The sequence below is a fragment of the Schistocerca nitens genome, chromosome 6 (assembly GCF_023898315.1).
Source record: "Schistocerca nitens isolate TAMUIC-IGC-003100 chromosome 6, iqSchNite1.1, whole genome shotgun sequence".
Taxonomy (NCBI): domain Eukaryota; kingdom Metazoa; phylum Arthropoda; class Insecta; order Orthoptera; family Acrididae; genus Schistocerca; species Schistocerca nitens.
In genome coordinates, this window is record NC_064619.1 from 606,567,946 (window position 1) to 606,590,865 (window position 22,920).

The 22,920-nt window shown below is 43.6% G+C and overlaps 1 protein-coding gene across 1 annotated transcript in view; it reads right to left on the bottom strand.

The window, feature by feature from the left end:
• The window catches only part of LOC126262392 (cytochrome P450 6k1-like), a 71,967-nt gene that overhangs the window by 26,578 nt on the left and 22,469 nt on the right, over positions 1-22,920 (bottom strand). Inside the window, exon 3 of the mRNA XM_049959002.1 lies at positions 7,272-7,510. Coding sequence (XP_049814959.1) covers positions 7,272-7,510 — 239 coding nt within the window. The remainder of the gene's footprint in view (positions 1-7,271; positions 7,511-22,920) is intronic.

Genomic DNA, 22,920 nt, shown 5'->3' on the forward strand with positions numbered 1-22,920 from the left:
AGAAAGATTAAGGAAAGGCAAACCTACGTTTCTAGCATTTGTAGACTTAGAGAAAGCTTTTGACAATGTTGACTGGAATACTCTGTTTCAAATTCTAAAGGTGGCAGGGGTAAAATACAGGGAGCGAAAGGGTATTTACAATTTGTACAGAAACCAGATGGCAGTTATAAGAGTCGAGGGACATGAAAGGGAAGCAGTGGTTGGGAAGGGAGTAAGACAGGGTTGTAGCCTCTCCCCGATGTTATTCAATCTGTATATTGAGCAAGCAGTAAAGGAAACAAAAGAAAAATTCGGAGTAGGTATTAAAATCCATGGAGAAGAAATAAAAACTTTGAGGTTCGCCGATGACATTGAAATTCTGTCCGAGACAGCAAAGGACTTGGAAGAGCAGTTGAACGGAATGGATGGTGTCTTGAAGGGAGGATATAAGATGAACATCAACAAAAGCAAAACGAGGATAATGGAATGTAGTCGAATGAAGTCGGGTGATGCTGAGGGAATAAGATTAGGAAATGAGACACTTAAAGTAGTAAAGGAGTTTTGCTGTTTGGGGAGCAAAATAACTGATGATGGTCGAAGTAGAGAGGATATAAAATGTAGACTGGCAATGGCAAGGAAAGCGTTTCTGAAGAAGAGAAATTTGTTAACATCGAGTATAGATTTAAGTGTCAGGAAGTCATGTCTGAAAGTATTTGTATGGAGTGTAGCCCTGTATGGAAGTGAAACATGGACGGTAAATAGTTTGGACAAGAAGAGAATAGAAGCTTTCGAAATGTGGTGCTACCGAAGAATGCTGAAGATTAGATGGGTAGATCACATAACTAATGAGGAGGTACTGAATAGGATTGGGGAGAAGAGGAGTTTGTGGCACAACTTGACCAGAAGAAGGGATCGGTTGGTAGGACATGTTCTGAGGCATCAAGGGATCACCAATTTAGTATTGGAGGGCAGCGTGGAGGGTAAAAATCGAAGGGGGAGACCAAGAGATGAATACACTAAGCAGATTCAGAAGGATGTAGGTTGCAGTAATTACTGGGAGATGAAGAAGCTTGCACAGGATAGAGTAGCATGTAGAGCTGCATCAAACCAGTCTCAGGACTGAAGACAACAACAACAACATCGAAACTTTTTCTCGCAAATATCCCGCACAAAGTAATGGAAGGAAAACAGTTCATGTCTTACATTTTCACTGTTCATGCAGTAAATCCTCAGCATCAGGTATTAGGTTTTACTTTATTGCATTTTTACTACCAACTCGATTCGCAACCATTTTGCAGACGGTATCTACATAAAGCATGGTGAACGTATTAGCGAGACCAAGATAGGCACTAAGCCAATACCCATCACAATAATACAAGTTTAGGAGGCAATTAGTTCCCCAAATGATGAAGACACGGAAAAAATGTATGATGAGTTAAAACAAATTATTCAGCTAGTTAAAGAAGATCAAAATTTAATCGCGGTGGGAGCTTGAATTCGGAAGTAGGAAACAGATGAGAAGGAAAAATAGTAGGTGAATATGTACTGAGGAAAAGGAGTTAAAGAGGAAGCCGCCTGGTAGAATTTTGCACAGAGCGCTGTTTAATCATTCCTTACACTTGGAGACACCAGCAGGTTTCAGATTGATTATGTAACGGTAAGACAGATTTTAGCTTGTAAGACATTTCTAGTATCAGACGTGGAGTTGACCACAATGTCCTGGTTATAAAATGTAGACTAAAAACGAAGAAACTGCAAAAAGGTGGGAATTTAAGGAGATGGGACTTGGATAAACTGACAGAACCAAAGGCTGTCGAGAGTTTCTGAGCGAGCATTAGTAAACGAATGGCGGCAACAGTGGAAGGAATACAGTGGAAGACGAATGGGTTGCTTTGAGAGATGAAATAATGAAGGCAGCAAATGATCGAATAGGTAAAAATACGAGGGCTAGTAGAAATGGTTGGATAACACAAGAGATATTGAATTTAATTGATGGAAGGAAGAAATATAAAAATGCAGTAAATGAAGCAGGCGAAAGGGAATACAAACCTCTGAAAAATGAGATTGACAGGAAGTGCAAAACGCCTAAGCAGGTACGGCTGGGGGACAAGTGTAAGGATTTAGAAGGTTATATCACTAGGGCAGAGATGGATATCACCTACAGGAAAATTAAAGAGGCATTTGGAAAAAGAAGCAGTTGCCTGAATAACAAGATCTCTGATGCAAAATCAGTCCTAAGCGAAGCAGGGAAAGCTGAGAAATGGAAGGAGTATACAGGATGTAAACGATATAAGCTGCCAAAAAAATCCTGTTAATGGAACACAAGTAACTGATTTAAAACGTGTATTAACGTGTTTGTCCGTTTCATACGGTTGCCAACGAAAAAAAAAAAAAAACAAAACAAAAATATTAATCTCGGAACAACGTCTTTGGACAAGCAGACACTTGAAAGTGCACCCGGATTATACGTCACTTGTGTAAACACCATGCACATTAGGCTGGAAGTATTCATTAAAAAAGATCAAAACACTACGGGGTGGCTGCTCCACGCCCTCCCCCAAACACAGGTTAATTATCCGCACATTGACGCCACGGGCGTGAGTCGCAAACTCGTAGGCAGCTACGGCCTGTTGTCGAGTTGCCTGTGCACACGTTATTGCTACTGTTAAACATTAGGATGGAAGGGATATTTACTATCGCTGAACTTCTCGATATTCACTTAATTTATGGCGAGGCAAAAGGTGCTGCGAGGGCAGCTGTATGAATTTATCGAGAACGCCTCCCACAACGAAGACTACCTGCTGACCGACATTTGTTGCTGTTCACCAAAGATTTGTATCATCACAATTCTCTGCTTTTGAACGCTTATTTTGCCATTCATTTGTAATGAAGTGCAGTAGTTAGTTATCTTTACCTTTTTGCATTTAATTCTGTTTGCGAAACATATTGTCTGTTCTAATATGCGTATTTAATTTGCATAGACTGAGAGATGCTGGTTATTTATTGCCCCGCTCAGAAGGCAGAGGCCACAAACCGGAGAACGCACATTGGAAGCTGAGGAACAAGATCCTACACAGAGTACTAGAAGCATTGCCAACCAACTCTGGATATCGCACATGCTGTTCATCGCACATTGATTCTGCTACCTTCCCACGTTCAACGCATACAAGCGTTGGAAGAACAAGATTTCCCTCCACGAGAGTGGTTTTTGTGACAAAGTGCGCAGCATGGCAGGCCGGTGTGGCCGAGCGGTTCTAGGCGCTTCAGTCTGGAACCGCGCGACCGCTACGGTCTCAGGTTCGAATCCTGCCTCGGGTATGGATGCGTGTGATGTCCTTAGCTTAGTTAGGTTTAAGTAGTTCTAGGGTACTGATGACCTCAGATGGTAAGTCCCATAGTGCTCAGAGCCATTTGAACCATTTTTGCGCAGCATGATTTTGTAAACAAAATACTCGTCACGGATGAACCGTGTATCACTCGCGACGCAATAACTAATTTCCGTAACACGCACATGTTATGTGTAGACAGCCCGCGCAGAGTAGTAGCAACACATTTGCAGTGCAGCTTTTCCGTTAATGCGTGGGGGAGGGGGGGGGGGAGATGGGGTATAATTGATAATTACGTTATTGGGCCTTACGACTTGCCTGTACGATTCACTGGTAACAACAGGAAACATTACTCCCAACTTTAGTACAGGACATTCGTTAGCCGTAACGTCATAACATATGGATATTCCACGATGGTGCTCCACCCCACCTTGGTAACAGAGTACAAAGATTTTTGACCAGTTGATTTCCAGGACGTTCTGATCCATGCCGATGGAGAGCATGCAGTCGTTATTCAAATCCACTAGATATTTACATTTGGGACCATATGAAGGAACTTACTTATGCTTAACAAGCAAATAATGTGGATGAACATACTCAGAGCATTTTCGATGCTGCCAGTACCATAAAGGCAAACGTGCATGTGTGTGAACGAGTGCGACGAAACTGGCTTTGTCGTAATGAAGCATATGTTGAATCGAATGGTGGACATTTAGAACACTTATAGTAGTACTGGTGTAAGAGAAAACAAAGTAATACGGGTCTCATTTTCGTGGCTGTTGTGTTTAAAGAAAAAAATCTTAATTTAGTTTTCCATATGATACTGTTGTAAAAGAGGGAAGACTTGATTGCAATTAATGCACAACGAATTGGGTGGTAATTGGTTGATTTTGTACTGAGAGAAGCACATTTTATTTTATGTTAGTTTTTCTTTACTACCACAGCCTTCGTCATGGTAATGTTGCAAAACAGAAAATGTTTGGTTACAGTTGGCTCACTGCTTATGTGAAAAGAACTACCTGTTCTTTAGAACCAAATGATTGTTTACACCTCTTCTCTCAGCAACACCTAACTGAAGCGCCTGTTCGTTGTACACATCCAATGTTTACACTCCTCTGGTCCGTCCGTTACCTTTCTCTGACCGCCGCGTCGATGTCGATAATACACAAGCAAGATCATGTACCGACAGTTCATAATGTAAATGCATCTACTGTCACTCCTATGAATATCTGCCTTTTAGGTACACAAAAATAAAGAACATGATACAAAGATATTTCATTACACTTTTGTCAAGCACGCCGACGTGTACCATCTGTATAATTTTCATAGCTTATGCTGTTTATACACAGTTTAGAGGGCGTATACAAAGGAGATGTACTTGAAGGCAATATTACAGAAATGGAAGAGGACGTAGCTGAAGATGAGATGGTAGATATGGTACGGTGAGAAGAATTTGACAGAGCACTGAAATATCCAAGTTGAAGCAAGGCTCCAAGAGTAGGCGACATTTCATCAGCCTTTGGAGAGCCAGCCATGAGCGAACTCTTCCACCTGGTGTGCAAGACGTATGAGACAGGCGAAATACCCTCAGGCTTCAAGAAAAGTATAATAATTCCAATTCCAAAAGAAACACGTGCCAACAGGTGTGAATATGAAGGACCTATCAGTTTAGTTATTCATTGTTGCAAAATACTAAAACGAATTCTTTAAATAAAACTGGAAAAACTGGTAGAAGCCAATCTTGGGAAAGATCAGTTTGGATTGTGTACATCTTCTGAGTCCCTTTAGGAGATATTTTCAGTTAGATTTTTCAATTCAGCAGTTCTAATTATAGGTTGCTTGAAATTCTCGACTTCTCTTTAATTACTATTTCTTTATCTTTTGGTTTCCTTGTAATACCAAGACCTTTTCTCTATGTATAAGTACCGGTGTCACATAATTATCCGTTTCATGTATGTCTGCATAACCTTTGTTTTCTAAGATGTAGAACGTGTTCCTTAATTTAATCTGGTATACCTGTCTATTCTTAAATAAATTCTGATAATCTACAAATCTGACCTCCTGTCCACAACTCTCTTTGATTTCTCACGTCTGATGAGTCGATGATCACTTTCAGTCCGAATGTGGTTCAAAGCCATCACATTCTCTACAATTTGTTTATTTTTATGATAAACAAGTTTTGGTTCCATTTCTGTTTTCTTCTGAAAGAATGTGCTAAGGATGTTTCTGTCGTTCTTCTCGACATATTTAGTGTTGCTTCTGGTATCATATCTGAAATTTATCTATAAATAATCGTTATTTAATTTTTCACGTACTTTCGCAATAAAATCCTCCCTTCTCACGTAGTGCTTGAGTTTGCTGTAATTTAACAGCTTTCATGACTTTGCATAAGTCCTCAACCCTCTTATTACAATGTGTGCGTGTTGATGCAATGGCTTCCAGACGATATCTGTAGTTAATATGTCTGTCTGATTCGTTCAGTATTCATAATATTGTTTTCAATTTTCTTGTTTAGAATAAAACCGTCTATTTCTTGGCTGTCTCTGAGCACTATGGGACTTAACATCTATGGTCATCAGTCCCCTAGAACTTAGAACTACTTAAACCTAACTAACCTAAGGACATCACACAACACCCAGTCATCACGAGGCAGAGAAAATCCCCGACCCCGCCGGGAATCGAACCCGGGAACCCGGTCGTCTATTTCTTCTCTGCACTGTTTGTCTGTAGCAAAATATATACAGGGTGATTTTGCTGAATGGATACAAACAGCAGGAAGCGATTACTGAGAGAATAAGGAGCAGAAAATGTTACAGACATATTGCCGGAAATGCGTTCTAAAGTAGATACACCCACTTGAAAGTGGAGATAAAAGACCTTCAACAGTGGGCCTGTTTTCAGAACCGGGTAGGTGACCCATCAGCACGTGGTAACCCGGAGGAACATGTGGAAGATTCCCCATGATTATTGTCACTGTCTGTACAACTTACAACGCTTTCAGGCCTACAGAGTTGTCTGCATGGCAACACTTTTGTCGCTGGTTCATCGCAAAGGCCTCCAAGGCTCTGTAATTTCTATAATCCATTCTATTCACAGATGTGGCTACCTTAATGAGGGGCTGTATCGACAATCTTCACACACTCACCTGTGGTTTACGGAAAATCCCTATGGTGTGGTGTCAGCTAACCATCAGCACCGATTCAGTCGTGATGTGTAGGTTGGGATTATTGGCGACCACCTCATGGGACCAGTTATCCGTCCACAAGGCCTCATAGGAGAGTCATATCTGCACTTCCTGCAGGTGAGCGTGCCTCTTCTGCTGGACATTGTGCCTTTGGTGGTGTGACATGTGGCTACTACGTGGTGTTGCTCCAGTTGAGTGTGGAGCTGTGTGGAACTAAAACACTATACAGTCAGAACATCTCGACTTGCCTGTTGTGTTGCCATATGTGTCTTCACTGAAAATTACACTGTCAAAAATCTTTTATCACCACCTCCCTCGTAACACATTTCTGACCATGTGTGCACATGACTTTTATCTTCCTTATCCTCTGAAGGATCGTGTCCTACAGTTTGTGCCCACTAAGCAAAATCACCTTGCATACTGATTTTAATTCTATTTGGTCATCATTTTTTCACCAAAAATATGGGCAACTCAAACTACATGCGTAGTTCCTGGATCAAGTGTGGACCTGTATTGCGATGCTGGTGAAATGGAAGGAGTGGAGATGGTGGACGCAGAGCCACTGGGGCAACGTGGCCTACCCAATGGACCCAGTGGGACCGATAACCTCTGAATAAAATTGAAATAAACTGAAAGTGGTATGTTCCTTCCTTCTTGTAGCACAACACTGTACAGAATAAGTGTAAACTGTAAATCAGTCAAGAGATTTAAAATAACTTCGGTGTACTACAGACGATTGACGTCTCCACGAGGACAGCTGCCTCTCCTGCGGCGCCACTCACCTTGAACATGCCCTTGAGCTTGCCCGACGTGAACGCTGGCGATAGCTTGATCCTCAGCTGGCGCCACTTGATGCCTGTCAGAGCGAACAGGTGCCTGTTGAGCGGCTCCTCCTCGTCGAAGAATATCCCCCTGTCGTGGAACGTCCCGAAATCCTTTATCAGCACATCTCTTATCAGCTCAGGGTCGCGGATCAGGAGCATTGGACGATTGAATCCGTAAAATCCCACATATCGGGCTCCTGGAATCGGAATTACCATTAGAGCTATGAAAACCTTGGCATAACAATGCGCAACAAAATGAAAAGACAAAACAATTATGGTATCTTCACATTACAAGGGGGAGGTAGTGAATTACAATTTGTAAAGCAAACGTTTCATAAAAGGAATTACAGTATTTTCACAGTACAAGGGGGAATTGATCTGATGTAATTACATTTTCCTGGAGGCGTATTGAATCAACCTAATCTTCGATAAGGATAGAAGCTGAAGTAATGCATTAAAGTTTGTCAAGATGGCCTGAGATGTAAACTGAAGTTTGTGTTAGGGAGGTATAACTGCCCACGTCGTGTTGTGCCGACTCCACTGTAGCTTGAATGGATTTTTAAGTTTATTTTATATGCCCGACTTCTAATTTCACCACACAAGTCTACAGGGTCGAGCAGTTATTGCTCGCTGACGTCCGCCCCCGGTAGCTGAGTGGTCAGCGCGACAGACTGTCAATCCTAAATACTCAAATATCAGAATCACAATAAGGAATATGGTAACATGCTCCGAATTGTCTTCAACCGAATGGGTATAGGTTAGGAACTGGATTCCTAGTAGAGAGAGAATGGACTGGGTCACGTTCCCGACCCTAACCTCACCTGCAAGTCACACATGAAAAATAAATCAGCAGTACAGCAGATACAAGAATATGGCGAGAAACATCTGGTGTCTGATATAAAGGAAGATCTTGAACTCCCTATAGATGCGTTTAGAAGGCTGGAATTGACAAAAATAACAAGGCAGTGAAATATTTTGCGATGTCGCTGTTCCGGACTGCTCTTCTGTCCACATAATTTACCCTGGAAGGAACACACATAAAGGATTTACTGAATGATTAATTTGGGTCTGGGAAATGATGACGAGGAACCGGCTGCAGAAGAAGAAAATGTGCATGCTGAACTGCCACCAGTTGAAGGTGACAGTGAAGGTGCTAAATTGTGCTACTGCTAAAGACTCATTTTTTGAATGCTGAAATTTATGACTGCAATTATCTGTCACCTTATTTATGTCATTTCATTGTAGCCATTTTTGTTACTGTTTTTGGTGAAAAAAAAAAGGACCCGGGTTCGATTCCCGGCTGGGTCGGAGATTTTCTCCGCTCAGGGACTGGGTGTTGTGTTGTCGTAATCATCATCATTTCATCCCCATCGACGCGCAAGTCGCCGAAGTGGCGTCAAATCGAAAGACTTGCACCAGGCGAGCGGTCTATCCGACGGGAGGCCCTCGTCACACGCCATTTCATTTCATTGCCCGATGACGACACGCAATACAGTTTGCTAAAGCGGAGTTCGCCGTTATTAATTATGTTTTTAGATTTAATTTTATTACTCGTACAGAGACTCAACGTTCCTTTGTTTAACAGCGCGTCGTCAAAATAAGTATGAAATGCTAATGTCTTCGCAATACATAATGTCGACTATTGAGTTAAAGTTCGTACCTATTTTGCCATTTTAGAGAAGAGAAACCTTAAGCGCTTCTGCTTCTATAGTCTCAGTATCAAATGTTCACTAATTTCAATTTACTTCCTATCTCAGTTCAGTATTGAACACAAATTATATATCAATGTCATTTTAGAGATATTACGTCGGTTCCACACTAACAGAATAACACGTAATTGTCATTTAACATCACTTTTATTAATAATCCTTTTTCTTATGACGTAAATGTTAATGAATGATCACTATCTAGGAGGAAAGAGGGATTGATCCTAATCATGAGGTAATAGCTTTTAATGAGCTCGCAATCGTAAATTAAATAAAAAGTCACGTTCAAGGATGATATGCGAACAACTTTCGTTACGTTCGTTTCCACGTATCTGTCAAAACTAATCCTGTCGCCCCCATTTCAAATTAACACTGACGTTAACCAGTTTTGTCGGAACATCGAATCTTAACTATTATGTGAAAGTTTATTATAGTCCCCGAATTAATTCCTTTCAGATATGCGCACGACCGAATAGCAGAACGGAACACAAACGACTTGTTTTAACAACCGAACATCGCAATGACGTTACATTACGACAATGTCCGCTCAATGAACATCTCTTTGACTATCTTTTCTACTCTGCTTCATTAAATTATTCTTAATTACAATTTATTCAGCTATTTAAAGAAAACATCTAACAAAAAAATAAAATAAATTTATCCCAACGTAAAAGATCCGTTATAGAGGGCATTGGACTAGGGTGGTCCGAGCAGGTATGTCAGCCACTGGTCACCGGGCAGGCCTCGGCACATATTTTAATTCATTACTTCAGCTCCCGAACACGGGAGAATGTTGCATGTGGACAGGTAAACGTACAGCCGAGCTGTACTGCCATAGATTTCTCCGATCACGTAGACAGCTGGAATTACTTAAATGCCGAAGCATTCATGATCTATCTCTGTTCTACATATGGAGGATGGTGTAATGTTTCAACAACACGATTTACTTAGTTGCGCCATTACGGCTGACTGGTTGGTCAGATGATGATCGATGTCAGAAGCGTTTGGAGGCCCTAGGATAATGTCAAGGCCACAGACAAGCTTGCAGCTCGCGAAAGGTGTTCCAGTGACATCTGTAGGTTCTGTATGTTATGCTCACGGCCAGTCTGTGTAAGAGACAAAGTGAACTCAAAACTGCAATGACGAGACGCAAAGTACCGACTCGAGACATCAGAACTGTCCATCATGAAGGTAGGCACATTTCCTGAGCGAAGTAGCACCACAGTGCTGGAAGACGCATTCGTAGGAACTTCCATTGTCTGTCAAACTAGACGATGTGTGTAGCGAGTAACAATCTGACACACACTGCCTGACAAATAAGGGAACCACCCAGCAGAAATGGTCGGGTGTCAGTTAACTTTGTACACTAACTCACCATCGACGGCCATGTAAATGACGTCAGTTGCAATTCTCTGTGAGAGAACGGCCCTAACTGCCCTAACGTTGCTCGTATTTGGTGTTGTTGCCTGACTCGGCTCGGTATACAGGTTCAAAAATGGCTCTGAGCACTATGGTACTTAACATCTATGGTCATCAGTCCCCTAGAACTTAGAACTACTTAATCCTAACTAACCTAAGGACAGCACACAACACCCAGCCATCACGAGGCAGAGAAAATCCCTGACCCCGCCGGGAATCGAACCCGGGAACCCGGGCGTGGGAAGCGAGAACGCTACCGCACGACCACGAGCTGCGGGCTCGGTATACAGGGTCAAGAGAAATTCGCGCACACGCACTTCGCAGCGCGATTCCTCACATGCCAGAAACACAAAAATGTCCCTCATAAAATTTCGTCCTGCACATATTTCGGGCAGTAAATGGAATTTAAAGATTTCAATCTGGCAACACTGTAATCAAGTGTACGGTAACAACCTCTGTCGGGATAAAGGAGTTGTGTTGTGCGATTTCTTTAGTGGATAGCGTTTTGGGTAGCATGTAGGAGGTCGAAGGTTCGATTCTGGGTTGAGACCTGTTTGTTTTTATTTGCTAAAAATGGTCTGCGCGGTACGGTATCTGATGTCTTAATCGTCATACAGCGATTACAGTGAGACTTCTACAAAATATTTGCAGTTACGTATTACGAACACAGAAATGTAAGTACAATCGTTTCGTGGTGAGGTTTTAAAGCCGTCTACGCGTCATGGACGCGAATTGTTTCGCACCACTGCACCTACCAGGTCCCAAAATTTTTTTGTGCACCTTCCCCTAATGGTCACATCGAATAATACCAACTATTAATTTGCCACATTCAGGCCCATTACATTTTGTTAGGGCGTTACGTCACCAATAGGGATAGCAACGTGCTTTGCAAATAATTTAAATGGGGCTATAGGGAGAGGGTACACAGAAAGCATGTTTGGAATCTAATAGATGCAGTGTTGCGAAACAGTTCTCCTCCACGACATGCAAAACGTTTCTTTGAAAGCTGACCAATGAAAACGGTTGTACATGCATTTCTGTGTTCGTAGTAGGCGATTGCAAATGTTTTTGTATAACGATTACGACGCCAGATACTGTACCATGCAGACTGCTTTTGACAAATAAAAACAAATAAACCTCGACCCAGTAGCAAACCGTCGACCTCCTGCGTGCTAACCCAAAACGCTATCCGCTGCACCCACTGCACAGCACTACTGTATTTGCTGACAGAAATAGTTACCGTACATGTTGTTACAATGTCGCAAAATTGCCAGTCTTTAACGTCCATTTACTGCCAGAAATATGCGCAGGACGAAATTTTGGGACACACATTTTTGTCTTGCTGGTATGTGAGGAATTGCGCTACGAAGTCAGAGCGCGCGAATTTTCCTTCTCACTGTATAAGAGGCGTCAAGAGCGTCAGATGCTGAGTGATCAGTGTGAAAGACACGGAGATGCTGTGTGCTGATGTGAGACAGCGTTATCAGCGCGTGACTCAGTTTGAAAAGAGTTTCATTGTGGGGTCTCCATTTGGCCAGCTGGTCGAATCGTATAATATCCATATCTGTGGAGCATTCAGATGTGACAGAGGCCCGTTGCCTGACTGCATGGGAACGTCTGGGCAGGCATACTGGTCGTCAAAGTTTTGAAGGTTTTGGTCGACCACATCTGACCACTACTAGGAAGTATGGCCGTAGTGTGAACGAAGCATCTCGCGACCCCTGCGCGTCTAGACTGCTGTCCGAGGACAATAAATGGACTCCCTCTGACAGTCTTTGTCATCCCATAACATTGGTCGGAGACAGGCGTCTGCAAGAGTATGGTATCACCGAAACAAGCGTAGGTTGCCGTTAACACCATAACACAAAAGGCTGCATTTGGAGGGCGCTTCTGCAGTAGCCTGGATGACCATCGTCGGCACGGTGGCCTCCTGAGGATGTGGGTCTTTCTTCCAGTGTTTTGGAGAGACACTACGGTGTTACTACTGACGTCACGGTGTTCAAAAAATGGCTCTGAGCACTATGGGACTCAACTGCTGTGGTCATAAGTCCCCTAGAACTTAGAACTACTTAAACCTAACTAACCTAAGGACAGCACACAACACCCAGCCATCACGAGGCAGAGAAAATCCCTGACCCCGCCGGGAATCGAACCCGGGAACCCGGGCGTGGGAAGCGAGAACGCTACCGCACGACCACGAGATGCGGGCCGTTACGGTGTGGGGCAGTGACTTCAGGTCAAGGTTGGCAGTGACTGACGGAATTCTGACGGCACAACGAAATGTCACAGACATCCTGCTTCCTCATGTGTCACATCTCGTGTGACAGTATCGTTGTTATATTTTTGAGTAGGATAATGCCCGTTTACACGTGGCACGTGTGTCTATGCACTGTCTGTGCGATTTTGAGATCCCCCAGATCTGTCCCCGACAGAACTCGAGCCGGGCCAGAGCGGGTGCGATGTCATTCTGATAAGTGGTTCCGTATCCCCAAGAATACGTGCAAAACAAATTTAAAGTAAACGAGAATTACAATTTATTAAACTTGTCTTCAAACGCTTTTATTGGGAACTGTAGGTTATTTTCCAGCGCATTTACGTTTTTCCCTGGCGGCAAATGAATTGCGTACATTGTTTCAGAGTGACAATGAAATTCGTTTTACCTTTATTAGTCCGCATTTCGTTTTCTATTCGTTGCCCTTGTAGTTTAACTGCGCATATTTACACAATTTGCACGATGCGTCTACAGAGATATCTTGTCAATAGCAGCACTGCTGATTACGATAACTCTTGTTATAAATTGCGTCAAGCAGAACTAGATTGTAAGAAATAGCAAGAGTTTCGAGTATAGTTGTACAATTGATTTGCCCTGAATATTAAAATTAAAATGTCTCTTAACATCATAGTATGGAAGTATGTCATTCTGTTTAAAAGTTAAAAACTTTAATAATGCATAACATTACTTCATAAATAACTGTACATCATAAGATTGCGCCTACTATATCGCGACTATTACTATGAACTTCCTATCAGTTCTACTTTTACGCTATAAGCTTCAAAATGCTAATCACTGCAAAATCGGAGGGTGCATTTTGTTGTATTAGTTCTTAATGTAAATGGTAACTCTGGCTTCCACTTCACTTCTCACAGTAGTTCGTTGTCTTTGGATAACTAAAAATTCTAACGTAACTTTTTATTTAAATTGGGTGAAGCGAAACGAAAGAAAACTGCACAACAACGCTTGATAAATAGAGAAGCCAGTCACAGCCATATTGCCCACATCGCAGCTAATGCTACAATCGATCAGACTGCCTGGGATTTCTCTGCGACAAGCGATCAGCGACCGATCGCTGCGATTTGCTCAGACACGTGCAATCTATAATGCAATCGGTCGCCCATGCGACGGATCGCTGCGATCCGTCGCTCGTGTGTGGTGCCATTTATGCGACAGCAGTACGTTTTAAACATTTTTTTTCTGCATTTCTAATCCCTCTGTAGTACATACACATTCGATAATTCCTCAAGATTTTTAGTACCCAACTCGTTTCAGAATAACAGAGGGCAGTGATATCGAGCCACCCATTCGTGTCCAACCGGATCAAGTCATTGTCTGCGACAGAAAGAGCCAGGAAGCTTCATCTCCGGTGAATCCGCTTCGTGGATGATGTCAGTCGCTACGCTACGTGCTGAATATACGTGGACAAGGAACCGCTCTTCCACTGAGGGTTAAGCATTACCTTTCGCAAGCGACGCCATGCGCCACTGATAAGGGCGGAATTCCAGGAATGTGGTCACACTCGATTCGTTGACTAACGGCTGACAAACACACGCAGCGAGACATTTTTTGGGACGTACGCCGAGTTCCTCCCCGGGCACAGTTTAAAGTATTTGCGTGCTGTTACAGGCAGGCAGCGTTGTGCGACGTGCAGAGAGCGACCAAGTGGTCCCTACACAATCCTTTACACTGGCGACTGGAAATCCAATGGAGAGGCGTTAGTTTTGAAGTACACAGAATGTAAGACCCTCACACGACGAACTGGCGACGAAAACCAACATGAAAACTGATAAAGCAAATGAGAAAGGAGAAAGAGAGACGCACTTGGTAGAATAATGGGAATTGGTAGACGGAGGGATTGAATTTAGCTAATCGTGTCGATCCTAACCAAACCCGTGGTCCTACGTAACAAATGGAAGGGGAAACGAAATTGTTTATATGGATGCCGAAACCAAGATTTTGGGGGCAATTCTACGACCGCCGCACTCACAGGCATCGCAGACCATCGAGCGGGTGCATCAACGGTGTGTTTGTTTACGCGCCGGCCCAGTGCAGCACAGTCCGCAGCTCGTGGTCTTGCGGTAGCGATCGCGCTTCCCGCGCATGGGGTCCCGAGTTCGATTTCCGGAGGGGTCAGGGATTTTCTCTGCCTTGTGATGCCTGGGTGTTGTGTGTTCTTCATCATCATTGACTCGCAAGTCGCCGAAGTGGCGTCAACTAAAAAGGACTTGCAATACGGCGGCCGAACTTCCCCGCATGGGGCCTCCCGGCCAACAATGCCATACGATCATTTCATTTCACTGCAGCACAGAGCATGGCGGAGCAGCCTCTCTGCAGCGGCAGCAGAAGTCCTCACGCATGAAAAACGACATAAAGCACTGGCCCATACTTTGGACATAGTTCAAGTGACCCTGAGTGCACCCCTCATTCTTATGCATCTGTGTCATTAACTGTTGGGGAATGTATATACACTCGTGCTCATAAATTAAAGATAATTGCCTCGCGGGATTAACCGAGCGGTCTAGGGCGCTGCAGTCCTGGACTGTGCGGCTGGTCCCGGTGGAGGTTCGAGTCCTCCCTCAGGCATGGGTGTGTGTGTTTGTCCTTAGGATAATTTTGGTTAAGTAGTGTGTAAGCGTAGGGACTGATGACCTTAGCAGTTAAGTCCCATAACATTTCACACACATTTGAATTTTTGAAAGATAATTGCAGAATGTGGTGCTACACAACGTGGCACTACACAAAACTGGCGCTAATATTATAGTCACATACTGAACACACACGGCACAGGTCTGTAAGTCCACGGTATTGGTGATGAGTTGAGAAAACCGTCTCGAAACACATGTGCTACAAAACGCCACTGTTTCCTGCACATGTACCTCAACATCAATATGGGATGTGATCACCTTGCTCACGGACAAAGGCCGCACAACGGGTTGGTATACTCTGCATCAAGTGGTCGAGCAGCTGCCTCCCATTCTTGCACCAGTGCCTGTCGGAGCTCCTGAAGTGTCCTAGGGGTTTGAAGACGTGCAGCGATACGTCGACCGAGAGAATCCCAGATGTGCTCGATGGTGTTTAGGTCTGGAGAACAGGCAGGCCACTCCATTCGCCTGATATCTTCTTTTTATAGGTGCTCCTCCACGATGGCAGCTCGGTGGGGCCGTGCGGTACCACCCATCAGGAGGAAGTTGGGACCCACTGCACCCCTGAAAAGGCGGACATACTGGTGCAAAATGACGTCCCGATACACCTGACCTCTTACAGTTCCTCTGTCAAAGACATGCAGGGGTGTACGTGCACCAATCACAATCCCACCCCACACCATCAAACCACGACCTCCATACAGGTCTCTTTCAAGGACGTTAAGGGGTTGGTATCTGGTTCCTGGTTCATGCCAGATAAAAACCCGGAAAGAGTCACTGTTCAGACTATGCCTGGACTCGTCCATGAACATAACCTGGGACCACTGTTCCAATGACCATGTACTGTGTTCTTGACACCAGGCTTTACGGGCTCTCCTGTGACCAGGGATCAGTGGAATGCACCTTGCAGGTCTCCGGGCGAATAAACCATGTCTGTTCAGTCGTATGCAGACTGTGTGTCTGGAGACAACTGTTCCAGTGGCTGGGGTAAGGTTCCGAGCAATGCTACCTGCAGTACTCCGTGGCCGTCAGCGGACACTGATGGTGTGATATCGCCTTTCTTATGGTGTTGTACACTGTGGACGTCCTGTACTGTAGCGCCTGGACATTTTTCCTGTCTGCTGGAATCGTTGCCATAATCCTGAGATCACACTTTGTGGTACACGGAGGGCCTGAGCTACTACCTGCTTTGTTTGACCAGCCTCCAGTCGCTCTAGTATTCTACCCCTCATGACGTCATCAATATGTGTTCTTTGAGCCATTTTCAACAAACAGCCATCATTAAAACGTCTGCACACTTACTCAGTGCACCGTACTCTGACATGCACCAACACACTTCTGCGTATGTGGACTGCTGCCAGGGCCACCGTGAGTCGACCGCAGGTCAAATGCATACTCCGAGGTGATTTAAACCCGCAAACCGCCCACCAGAGCGTTGTTTCACCATTTATCAGCATTATCCTTAATTTATGAGCGTGAGTGTAGAATAAATGCCATGTGGGAGATCAGTTTGGACTCCAGAGAAATGTAGAAATACGCGAGGCAATACTGACCCAACTACTCCTCATAAAACATGTATTAAGGAAGGGAAAACCTACGTTTGTAACATTTCTACACTAAGAGAAGGCTTTTGACACTGTTGACTGGAATACTCTCTTTCAAATTCTAAAGGTGGCAGGGGTGAAACACAGGGAGCGAAAGGCTATTTACAATTTGTACAGAAACCAGATGGCAGCTATAAAAGTCGATGGGCACGAAAGGGAAGCAGTGGTTGAGAAGGGAGTGAGGCAGGGTTGTAGCCTATCTCCAGTATTATTCAATCTGTATACTGAGCAAGCAGTAAAAGGAAACAAAAGAAAAATTTGTAGTAGGAATTATGGTCCAGGGGAAGAAATAAAAATTTGAGGTTTGCCAATGACATTGTAATTCTGTCAGACACGGCAAACGACTTGGAAGAACTCTTGAACGGAATGGACAGTGTCTTGAAAGGAGGATATAAGGTGAACATCAACAAAAGCAAAACAAGGATAATGGAATGTAGTTGAATTAAATAAGGTGATTCTGAGGAAAGTGGATTAATAAACTAGACACTTTAAGTGTGTGATATTATTGGATTTCAGACATTTTGCATATGAGAAAAGGATAGCCACCGAGCTGTAGTTTGTAATGATACTAAGCATGACAACGCGAGAGTAAAGAAATGAAATCTGTTTATAACGTGCGCCTATACCAAGACGCGCGGCCAGCGTTTAAAAGGTACTTTTAAACACTATGACTCGCTGGGCGCAGATATTTAAAATCATTGCCGCAGCGCTTGATAGCAAGAAGCGGCGAAACAGAAGAAAGAACAATTTATCATTTGTTAGTAAAATTCTAGTCTTTATAGTTAGTTGTACTTCTGGTCGCCGATATGTTAACATGTACTTCATTACCTTTGATGTTTGGTTGCCGACTTGTTAAAACGTGTTGTGTAGCACCGCTACAAGCTATATTTCATTTAGTGTGAAAAACCACGTTATCATCAAGAAAGAAAACGCTTTTGTAAACCTTGTGACGATAAAAAATACTTACGCGCACGCCAGGACATTTAATTTTTACAAAATATCACACATACAAAAGCAGCGATTGTTGGACTGCTCCATGTATGAGGAAAGCATAAAAATGTAAGTTTTGTATTCATTGTAAATTTGTTAATGTTTATAGTTTAACGCCTTTGTTCTTTGAGAATATATTGATGCTTCACTGTACAGAAAATCTATGCTTATTCTTTCCTTTAAATTGACCACAAATAATGTTTATGTTTAAATAAACTTTGTTACAGGTTCGCTCTTTATCGCGGTGTCTCGATTGTATTTGGGAGACCATTAATGTGTTCAATTTCCGATCTGACAACTTTTTTTACAAAATTTCACTGTTTTGCATTTTTTTAAATTATTCAAATAGGTCCCTTAGGTAATTTCATTGAAGAGTCTGATTGCGTGAAAGCAATCCGGGTTAAGAGGTCATTTGAGAAACTATTTTCACGCAATCAATCCGTACGTCTCCTAAACACAATCGAGAACCGACGCATCGTCGATCATTCATTAATTTTTCTCTCTTTCCAAGTCGTACCAAAAAACGGCCAAGGGGAACTGCCGTGAGTACGCAATCTAGTGTTAAAAGGTTGCATTCTTTATCTTGTCGGCAAACATTGCCATGAATTATCATCATCAATGTTATATTTGGTTAAATGTGAAAAGCCAAAAAACCTTTTAACGCTAGAAGTGGTAAACGAGTTTTGCTATTTGCGAAGCAAAGTAACTGATGTTGATCAGAGTAAGGAGGATATAAAATGTAGACTGGCAATGGCAAGAAAAGCGTTTCTGAAGAAGAGAAATTTGTTAACCTCGAGTATACAGTTAAGTGTCAGGAAGTCCTTTTTGAAAGTATTTGTACGGAGTGTAGCCATGTATGGAAGTGAAACATGGATGATAAACAGTTTAGACAAGAAGTGAATACAAGGTTTTGAAATGTGGTGCTACAGAAGAATGATGAAGATTACATGGATAGATCACGTAGCTAATGTGGAGGTAGTGAATAGAATTGTGGAGAAGAGAAATTTGTGGTACAACCTGACTAGAATACGGGATCGGTTGGTAGCGCACATTCTGAGGTATCAAGGGCTCACCAGTATAGTACAGAGGGAAGCATGTGGGGTAAAAATCGTAGAGGAAGACCAAGAGATGAATACAATAAGCAGCTGCGGAAGGATGTAGGTTGCAGTAATTGTTCGGAGATGAGGAAGCTTGCACAGGATAAAGTAGCATGGAGAGCTGCATCAAACCATTCGTTTGGCTGAAGACTACAACAACAAATGGCAGCTCTTTTATTTGTCAGTAGAAGTGCCGGCGAGAGGGTTAGACTCTTTGAAACAGCTTGGTGTAGGTCAGGGCTCCAGCAGCCACTCCCCTATGTGGGCCCTCATTTCCATGTAATCGACAAGAAAGAATTTCGGAATTTTTGTTACTGTCACGAGCAGTGGTCGTCAAACTATATTGCTCCAAAGCCAATACTGAGGTTGTGGGATGCAGTGGCGGAAACACATGTCGGCCCGCGGTCCCCCCCCCCCCCCCGCCACCCTTGGGGGGGCCACCACATTGCCACCCGCTCCGCCCCCGCCAGTCAGCCCGCACGCTATTATTAGTTCGTTTCTTTCGTCAGTCGACCCGACTGAATCGAGTAATCGAGTAGTTGCACTTTCCTATATAGCACGCGCGTCCGTGTCATTTTATTTTATATTTTACATACCTACGAGAAAAGTCGCGGCCATTCTAGTGATCTCGATACGTTATTCTGTCTGGCATTTGTTCGAGAAAAGTCGCGGATACTCTACTGCTTTCTTTTACAGAGAACCTTCGATATGTAGCGTTATAAATACGAACTATTCGCCGAATAGGAAACTAGTTTACATTCAGAAGCAGAAATATTAAGACTGAAAATGATTAAGTAAAAAGTCCTAGTTGTAGCAAGTGCGCGTGTGAAGATTAGTCAAGAGTGAGAGTGATCAGTTGATTGTGAAGTATTGATAACAGTAATTCATATTAATTTCTCAGTAAAAATATTGTTACGAGACTTCTAACAATATTTTTACTGATAACGTAACAATAGTTCCCCATACCCAGCTCGTAATACCACAATTATAACTTTTTATATCATAAGATGGCATTGCCTTGTATATGTGTATAATTAGTTTAAATAAAACTTTCTTAAACTTTACATGTGACCTGATTATTTTTTATTACGTTAAAAGTAAAGCTAGCTCAAGATATTTTTAACGCCCCTCCTTGAGGTTCTTCTGTATCCGCCACTTCCGACTGCACGTGTACCGATCTTATTATTTATTGGTAACCTACACAAGTTAGTGCATTATGAGCCCACCAGTAGACCAGGGTGCGATAAGTTGGCCGCTAGCCCTCAAATACTGATCGGTAAAAGTCGGCACCATTCGAAACATTTCGTGTCGACTCTTCTCTGTTCCCGATTGCTGCCACCCTCGACAGCATGATTGCCTGACAAAGTGGAGCTGTGTTGTCTGTGTGAAAGGATGTTTAATTGGCTACTTACATTTAAATGTGTTCTGTAGTATAATATACAAACGTTTCCTAAATATTTTAAATGTCATGTTTCTTCTACTTACTGTTTTGTAATTCAACAGGCTTAATTTAATTTCGAATTCGTTGCTACAAATATCAACCGCATTTGAGGACAGCCGTCTCTATAATACACTCCTGGAAACTGAAATAAGAACACCGTGAATTCATTGTCCCAGGAAGGGGAAACTTTATTGACACATTCCTGGGGTCAGATACATCACATGATCACACTGACAGAACCACAGGCACATAGATACAGGGAACAGAGCATGCACAATGTCGGCACTAGTACAGTGTATATCCACCTTTCGCAGCAATGCAGGCTGCTATTCTCCCATGGAGACGATCGTAGAGATGCTGGATGTAGTCCTGTGGAACGGCTTGCCATGCCATTTCCACCTGGCGCCTCAGTTGGACCAGCGTTCGTGCTGGACGTGCAGACCGCGTGAGACGACGCTTCATCCAGTCCCAAACATGCTCAATGGGGGACAGATCCGGAGATCTTGCTGGCCAGGGTAGTTGACTTACACCTTCTAGAGCACGTTGGGTGGCACGGGATACATGCGGACGTGCATTGTCCTGTTGGAACAGCAAGTTCCCTTGCCGGTCTAGGAATGGTAGAACGATGGGTTCGATGACGGTTTGGATGTACCGTGCACTATTCAGTGTCCCCTCGACGATCACCAGTGGTGTACGGCCAGTGTAGGAGATCGCTCCCCACACCATGATGCCGGGTGTTGGCCCTGTGTGCCTCGGTCGTATGCAGTCCTGATTGTGGCGCTCACCTGCACGGCGCCAAACACGCATACGACCATCATTGGCACCAAGGCAGAAGCGACTCTCATCGCTGAAGACGACACGTCTCCATTCGTCCCTCCATCCACGCCTGTCGCGACACCACTGGAGGCGGGCTGCACGATGTTGGGGCGTGAGCGGAAGACGGCCTAACGGTGTGCGGGACCGTAGCCCAGCTTCATGGAGACGGTTGCGAATGGTCCTCGCCGATACCCCAGGAGCAACAGTGTCCCTAATTAGCTGGGAAGTGGCGGTGCGGTCCCCTACGGCACTGCGTAGGATCCTACGGTCTTGGCGTGCATCCGTGCGTCGCTGCGGTCCGGTCCCAGGTCGACGGGCACGTGCACCTTCCGCCGACCACTGGCGACAACATCGATGTACTGTGGAGACCTCACGCCCCACGTGTTGAGCAATTCGGCGGTACGTCCACCCGGCCTCCCGCATGCCCACTATACGCCCTCGCTCAAAGTCTGTCAACTGCACATACGGTTCACGTCCACGCTGTCGCGGCATGCTACCAGTGTTAAAGACTGCGATGGAGCTCCGTATGCCACGGCAAACTGGCTGACACTGACGGCGGCGGTGCACAAATGCTGCGCAGCTAGCGCCATTCGACGGCCAACACCGCGGGTCCTGGTGTGTCCGCTGTGCCGTGCGTGTGATCATTGCTTGTACAGCCCTCTCGCAGTGTCCGGAGCAAGTATGGTGGGTCTGACACACCGGTGTCAATGTGTTCTTTTTTCCATTTCCAGGAGTGTATATATTCATGAGTTCGTGGTACTTCTGCGTCAGAAGTTACACCGTAGCAGCTGATCGGTACGAGTAGCGCACGCCCCTGAGTTGCCAGTACTGGCAGACAAAACAATAGGACATTCTCCCTCTCGTCACACCCGCGCGGATGGCCCCTCTGCCACTGAGGTAAGTGGCCAGATTCACGAACGTCAATTACAATTAAGCACATCTTAAAATATTACTGTATCCGTAAGTATTTTTGTTTGTTACTGAGCTGGAAAACTACCCTCTTAACGTTAATTGGCGTATGTGGATTTAGCTGGTAGTTGCTGGATGTACATTGATATAAAATATGACTGAGAACAGCGGGTCGCAAGGATACCTGATTCGGGCTGCAGAATCACAGCACTGCTCTAGATCACTGAAAAACCATTGTTGCCAAAATGGCATCACTGATAGCGCTAAAGCCAACTGTGTCGTATGCCGAAGGCTGTGGGTTCGAATCTTGTCATGTGCATTCCAGTTTTTTAAAATCTTAATGAATCCACTACAAGTCATTTTTATTCAATTAACTGATTTAAATATATTTCTTTTTATTTCTAATCCTTCACTGCATCATTTCAGTCACATTTAAATTTCTTATTTGCTCCATTTTTTTTTTTTTTTTTTTTTGCTTTTATGCTTTTTATCATTTGGAAACTTTGTCAAATCGATTTTAAATATATTGATCTATCTATTGTAATATTTAAGAGTATCGAAATACCGATCTGTTCGTCAAAAAACAAGACAAAATAATCTAGTTAATGTATGTTGACTGTGAAATGGTGTCAAAAATTAATAGTCGTTACAAGATGAACTTTTATGAATGGTTATTGTCAGAGAAAAATTTAAAAAGTAGATTCTTCC